We start from the raw sequence: 7,205 nt of genomic DNA on the forward strand, positions 1-7,205 counted from the left end.
ACAGATATTTCACACTTAGCTAGGAGGGGTGTTCCTAGTATAAATAAACAGTGTAACCAAGCCAATCGGGACCATCATGAATTAAGAAATTCACCCTATGGTGTTCCAGCCAAGAGCTGAGTGACTTACTCCCCATTGTTCTGGCGAGTTTCTTCTTGGGCTTGTGAGAGATCTCTCTGAGATCCCCTAATTCATGCTCTAGACTTTCGAATCTTTTGTGTGGATTAGTCCCGGTTCGTGGTTCTGCGATCGTTTGGAGATCGAGTCGAGATCGTCACGGTTTCCGTGTCTCTCTCCCCGTCACTTGGTCGCATCCAACCTTGGCAGGTATAAAGCTAGTTATCCCGGCAATTTTCTTCCAATTATCCTTTGTTCATACCTACTGTCGTGAAGATCGGGCCACCCACGGGTTTGTCCCTATCATTTGGTATCAGATTTCAGGTTATCACGGTAGATTCCACCCCCATACCATCCATTCTTTTATCGTTGTTTCCTGTTCACCATTTTGTGTTCTTCGTTCCGCACCCATAGTCCACAAAATAGCCAAAAAAAAACCCAAAACCTTTGTGTAGTACTGCTGGTCTTGTGTCGTTTGTGTCGCTTTGTTGTTGGTCACCATATCTGTTTATGCCGTGTTAAGTTTTTCAGCACCCTTGTTGATGTTCTGAAAAAAAAGTGAAAGATCAGAAAGAGAGTGCAAAAAAAAAAGAGTTACAAAAAGAAAGAAAAAGTGAGATAGAAAAGGGTTGCATTATTGCTATTATTGCTAAAATTTTCAGATTGTGACAACAACGTTCACACATCTTTTGTGTGTGACCAACGACGCTTGATTTTCAGTACTACAAGCCTTTCTTGTTCAGCCACCTATAACTCCACCATATTTGGTAGCCGGACATCTTGATTCTTAATCCTTTCGATCGCTTAATCACAACTGGGTTACTACCACATTAGCACTCTCGCAATCCTTGAGAACGCGTAAGAGCTTTGGTAAGTAAGAGGTGAGGTTGTGTTTTTGTTTTTTTCCCACAAATTTATCTTTTCCACTACACAATTTCTAACATGGCAGGATCAAATTTAAGTGTACATGGTGATCGCCATGATGATGATGGAATTCCTGTTGCACGAGCTGAACTTCGTCAAATGGAAAACTCATTATTGGCAGCCATGGAGAGGATGTTCAATGAACGTCTTCCTACAATGGCGGTAGGGATCAGCAACACCATCATTACGCCGCACCTCATGCAGAAGTTAGTGATGAAAACTCAAGTGTTGGACATGAATTTTATGGCCACTTTGGTGGTGGTCGTGGTAGTTGGAGGCATGCTGGTCGTGACAACCGGCGTGGACGAGGACGCGGTCGTGGCCGCCATGTGCAGTTTGACGATGAGATCCCTAAAAATTCTGATGCTGATTATGATGATAATGCAAATCCTTTTGCAGCACATGGGCCATATGGGCAGCGCCATGAGCACCGTCGTGGTGCAGGTCATAATGTGGAATATCATCACGGTCGTCACAATAGAAATGATCAGGATAATCTTGCTCGAATCAAGTTGAGTGTCCCCAAATTTACGGGACGTGGAGACCCTGATGCATACTTTGAATGGGAAGAACAATGTGATCAAATTTTCAGGGTGCATGATCTCTCTGACCGGAGGCGTGTCAACCTTGCTTCCGTCGAATTTACAGGCTATGCACTCACTTGGTGGAATCAAATTCAAGAGAACCAGCTTGTGTTGGGGCGTGCTCATATTGATAATTGGGCTGAGATGAAGCAAGTGATGCGACGACGTTTTGGGCCATCAAACTATCAGCGTGATCTTCGCAACAGATTGCAGAATCTGAGACAAGGAACCAAGTCCGTGGATGATTATTATAAGGAGATGGAATTGCTCTTGATTCGTTCTGGAATTAGAGAGGATGCTGAATAAAAAATGGCAAGATTTTTGCATGGCCTTAATGCTGAAATTTCAGGATTTGTTGAAATGTTTCCATACAACAATTTGCAAGAACTTGTTGATCAAGCTATGCGCACAGAAAGAAAAATTCAGCAAGAGAGGCGTGACAAATCATTATCAGCTTACCATGGCGTCAACAACAATCAAGTACATCTTTTTCTAGAGCTCGCTATCAGAGTGCTGCACCAAGAAATTCTTCACCCAATCCTAATTCTAAGGCAGCACCATCTTCAGCATCATCACCAACACCACGCTCTGAGAGCAAGCGTCCAGCTGCAAGCACAGGGGCAACATCATCCACTGCTCACAGCCGAGATATTAAGTGCCACAAGTGCCAAGGACGTGGACATATTTCTGCTGAATGTCCTAGTCAAAGGACAATGATTGTCAATGAAAATAATGAGTGGGAATCAGCAAGTGATCCAGAATATGATGAGTATCCTGATGAAGCATTAAGTGATAATGAGAACGAGATTCGAGTTGATGTTGATGATAACAAGTGCTTCGTTTCTCGTCGAGTGCTTAGTGTAAATGTTGGCAAAGAAGGCAACAGTCAGCGACATAATCTTTTCCACACTCGAGGTATGATCAAGGACAAGTTGTGTCGAATCATTGTTGATAATGGCAGCTGCAACAATATTGCAAGTCAAGAATTGGTTGAAAGACTGAGATTAAAACAGCGGCGTCATCCCTCTCCTTACAAAATGCAATGGCTTAGCGATTGTGGTGCTATGCGTGTAAGCAATATGGTGACCGTGCAGTTCTCCATTGGGAAGTACCATGATCAAGTGGATTGTGATGTGGTTCCAATGCAAGCATGCCAATTGCTTTTAGGAAGATCTTGGTTGTATGATCGTGATGCTCAAATCTGTGGACGTTCCAACAAGGTTATTTTTATGTACAAAGGGGAGCGCATCTCTTTGTTTCCTTTGACTCCGGAGGAAATAATGAATGATGATCTCAAAAAGAAGCAGCGAGAGAGCGAGAACCACTTGAGAATGACCCACAAAAATAGTGAGGGAGAGTTTCCACAGCCAAATAAAACCCCACAGCTGCAAAGAACCCAGAAACTGGGAAAAGAGGGTTTAGTCATGATGGCTAGGAAAGGGGATATAAAAGAACTGAGTGAACCCGATGCCATGTTCTTTGTACTCCTGTACAAGGACACACTTATTTCTACTAACAATTTACCCACTACTTTGCCCAATGTTGTCTTTGATGTGTTACAGGAATTTGAGGATGTGTTTCCAGACGAGGTACCACCCGGGCTGCCACCCAAGAGAGGAATTGAGCATCAAATCGACTTGGTGCCTGGCGCGTCACTTCCAAACCGTGCTGCATACCGCACCAATCCGGAGGAGACAAAGGAAATCCAGCGACAAGTGGAAGAATTGATCAAAAAAGGGTATGTGCAAGAAAGTCTTTCACCTTGTGTTGTTCCAGTTTTGTTAGTTCCTAAGAAAGATGGATCTTGGAGAATGTGTGTGGATTGCTGTGCAATTAACAACATCACTGTGAGGTATAGGCACCCCATTCCAAGATTAGATGATATGCTTGATGAACTTAGTGGTGCTATTGTTTTCACTAAAATTGATTTAAGAAGTGGCTATCACCAAATTCGTATGAAGGACGGAGATGAGTGGAAAACAGCTTTTAAAACAAAATTTGGGCTATATGAATGGTTGGTGATGCCCTTCGGTTTAACCAATGCACCTAGCACATTTATGAGATTGATGAATCATGTTCTTAGAACCTTCATTGGAAAGTTTGTTGTTGTTTATTTTGATGACATCTTAATTTAAAGCAAGTCTCTTGATGAACATGTTGAACATATCAAATGCGTGCTTGCTGTCCTACGTGAACAAAAATTGTATGCTAACATTGAGAAGTGCACCTTTTGCACCAAAAGGTAGTTTTTCTTGGCTTTGTTGTTTCAGGACAAGGTGTGGAGGTGGATGAAGAAAAGATCAAAGCTATTCGTGAGTGGTTACCACCTCAAAATTTAAGCCAAGTCCGGAGCTTCCTTGGGCTTGCTGGTTTCTACCGGCGGTTTGTCAAAGATTTCAGCACCATTGCAGCTCCCATCAATGAGTTGACAAAGAAAGATATGCCATTCCATTGGGGTGAAAAACAGAAATGTGCATTTGAAGAGCTGAAAATGAAGTTGACATCAGCACCACTCCTTGCACTTCCAGATTTTGGTAAGACATTTGAAATTGAATGTGATGCATGTGGTGTAGGGATTGGAGGAGTGCTCATGCAAGAAGGTCGTCCAATTGCTTACTTCAGCGAAAAGCTAAGTGGTCCAACTCTAAATTATTCCATTTATGATAAAGAACTATATGCTCTTGTGAGATGTTTGGAGACATGGCAACATTATCTTTTGTCTAAAGAATTTGTGATACATTTGGACCATGAATCATTGAAACATCTTAAGGGTCAACCAAAACTGAATCGTAGACATGCTAAATGGAGTGAATTCATTGAATCTTTTCCTTATATTGTCAAGTACAAGAAAGCTAAAGATAATGTTGTGGCTGATGCTTTGTCACGACGACATGTGTTACTTGCTGAACTTGATGCTAAAGTTCTTGGTTTGGAAAGTATCAAAGAATTGTACGCTCATGACTCATATTTTGCTGCACCATACTCCAAATGTTCACTTGGAAAGGGTTGGGAGAAATTCCATTTCCATGATGGATTTCTTTTTCGGGCTAACAAACTTTGTATTCCAGATAGCTCTCTTCGTATTATGCTTTTGCAGGAAGCACATTCCGGCGGTCTTATGGGGCATTTTGGTGCCAAAAAGACGGAACAAGTACTGGTCAACCATTTCTTTTGGCCAAAAATGAGACGTGATGTTGAGAGATACGTTCAACGATGTACAACATGCCACAAAGCTAAGTCCCGTTTGAACCCTCATGGTTTATATACCCCTCTCCCTATTCCTAGTGTACTTTGGGAGGATATTTCAATGTATTTTGTTCTTGGTTTACCTCGCACTAAGAAGGGAAGGGACTCAATTTTTGTTGTTGTTGATCGTTTTAGCAAAATGGCTCATTTTATTCCCTGTTATAAGAGCGATGATGCTTCACATATTGCTGAATTATTTTTTAGGGAAATTGTACGACTACATGGTGTACCACGAACCATTGTTTTTGATCGTGACACAAAATTTTTGAGCTACTTTTGGAAAACATTGTGGGGCAAGCTGGGCACACAATTACTCTTTTCTACAACATGCCACCCACAGACCGATGGCCAAACTGAAGTAGTAAACCGCACATTGTCCATGCTGTTGCGTGCTGTACTAAAGAAGAATATAAAGATGTGGGAAGAAAGTCTACCTCATGTTGAATTTGCATACAACAGGGCGGTACATTCGACCACAAAATTTTCTCCTTTTCAAATTGTATATGGATTCAATCCCGCTGCTCCCATAGATCTCTTGCCTTTGCCTGTGCAGGAGCATGTCAACCTTGATGCTAGTAAGCGTGCTGATCTTGTTAAGAAGATTCATGAACAAGCTAGAACAAATATTGAGAAGATGACCAAGACATATGAGAAGCAAGCCAACAAGGGTCGCAAAAAGATTGTACTTGAGCCTGGATAACTTGTTTGGATCCATCTACGCAAGGAATAGTTTCCTGAATTACGCAGGTCTAAGCTAAAGCCACAAGCAGATGGTCCTTTCAAAGTGCTCCGTCGAGTCAATGATAATGCATATGAGATTGATCTTCCAAGCAACTATGGTGTAAGCACAACCTTCAACGTTGCTGATCTCTCTCCATTGTCTGGAATTGACGAGTCGAGGACGACTCCTTTTCAAGAGGGGGAGGATGATGAGGATATCCCAGACACTGTGCCGAACCATGGGCCAGCTCAACGAAGTCAAACACAAGATACACCAATACAAGGAGCCATTACACGGAGTCGCGCAAAGAAACTACAGGAAGAGGTGAACTCTCTCCTTACTAATATTGATTACAGTACAAATGAGAATTTTATACAACCTAAATGTTCTACATATGTCTTACTAAGGTTTACACATATGGGAGATACTGCTGGACCAAAGGAGACAAGTTACACAAAGGACGGGATGCGTTATACAGAAGCTGAACCATCACACTAGCAGCTGAATCAGAGCCATGTTTCACGAGTCACACGCACTATCTGGACAATTTTTCACCGTGAGTTCTGCATATGGACGGAAAGATAATCAAGTCTGCTTTCACCTGCAACAAACGGCTCGTCATTTCGACTTCCCATTAAGGAGTAATGCTCATTTTAGTAAAAACTGTCTAGAAGGCGGAGGGTCACGCGAGGCTCTCGGGAATCCATGTTTTCCCCCCTTTCACCTTCCTTTATTTTTGTGGGAAAATACAGATATTTCACACTTAGCTAGGAGGGGTGTTCCTAGTATAAATAAACAGTGTAACCAAGCCAATCGGGACCATCATGAATTAAGAAATTCACCCTATGGTGTTCCAGCCAAGAGCTGAGTGATTTACTCCCCATTGTTCTTGCGAGTTTCTTCTTGGGCTTGTGAGAGATCTCTCTGAGATCCCCTAATTCATGCTCTAGACTTTCGGGTCTTTTGTGTGGATTAGTCCCGGTTTGTGGTTCTGCGATCGTTCGGAGATCGAGTCAAGATCGTCACGGTTTCGGTGTCTCTCTCCCCGTTGCTTGGTCGCATCCAACCTTGGCAGGTATAAAGCTAGTTATCCCGGCAATTTTCTTCCAATTATCCTTTGTTCGTACCTACTGTCATGAAGATCGGGCCACCCACGGGTTTGTCCCTATCACAACACTTGGCTTGATCTTCCTTGATTGATATGATCCACTTCATCTCATCATGTGACCTTATTGGTTCATTGATCTCAACTTAACTTCTCTTCACCATTGCCTTGGTCCATCGGTGCCAAGTCTTTGCTCAAGCTTCCCTGCCACGTGCGGTTTGTCGCTTCAAAGCCTCCAACTTGCCCGTCACACTTGCAACCGGTCCATCGACGCAGAGCCTTATCTTGATCATCTCCATCTAGCCACAAGACTCCATGTCATGTCTCATATGCAATGAGTTCCTCCATAACACTATATGCGCATAGCATCAACACTTAGCCTTTTCGCCACCATGGTACATGTTGCTCATACTAGTGTTTTTATGTGGCCTAATCACATGTGTATCTCAACATAATCACTTATTAGTCCACCTGGGTTGTCACTTAATTACCAAAACCAAACAAGGAC

General features: G+C 42.6%; 1 protein-coding gene across 1 annotated transcript; it reads left to right on the forward strand.

Annotated features, from left to right (window-relative positions):
* Window positions 1-1,059: 1,059 nt before the first annotated feature.
* Window positions 1,060-3,760, forward strand: LOC112897172. The gene is made up of 4 exons (XM_025965400.1): window positions 1,060-1,375; window positions 1,441-1,485; window positions 1,975-2,105; window positions 2,177-3,760. The coding sequence occupies exons 1-4, from the start codon at window positions 1,060-1,062 to the stop codon at window positions 3,758-3,760; spliced, it is 2,076 nt and encodes a 691-aa protein (XP_025821185.1).
* The last annotated feature ends 3,445 nt before the right edge of the window (window positions 3,761-7,205 follow it).

This window comes from Panicum hallii, chromosome 1, assembly GCF_002211085.1.
Source record: "Panicum hallii strain FIL2 chromosome 1, PHallii_v3.1, whole genome shotgun sequence".
NCBI lineage: Eukaryota > Viridiplantae > Streptophyta > Magnoliopsida > Poales > Poaceae > Panicum > Panicum hallii.

What these genes read in the sequence shown, in the direction of transcription:
- LOC112897172 (XM_025965400.1), top strand. Translation starts at nt 1,060, where the DNA reads ATGGCAGGATCAAATTTAAGTGTACATGGTGATCGCCATGATGATGAT. An exon ending in TGAGCACCGTCGTGGTGCAG is followed by an intron (nt 1,486 to 1,974) that starts GTCATAATGTGG and finishes CTGAAATTTCAG; the next exon opens with GATTTGTTGAAATGTTTCCA. An exon ending in ATGGCGTCAACAACAATCAA is followed by an intron (nt 2,106 to 2,176) that starts GTACATCTTTTT and finishes CCTAATTCTAAG; the next exon opens with GCAGCACCATCTTCAGCATC.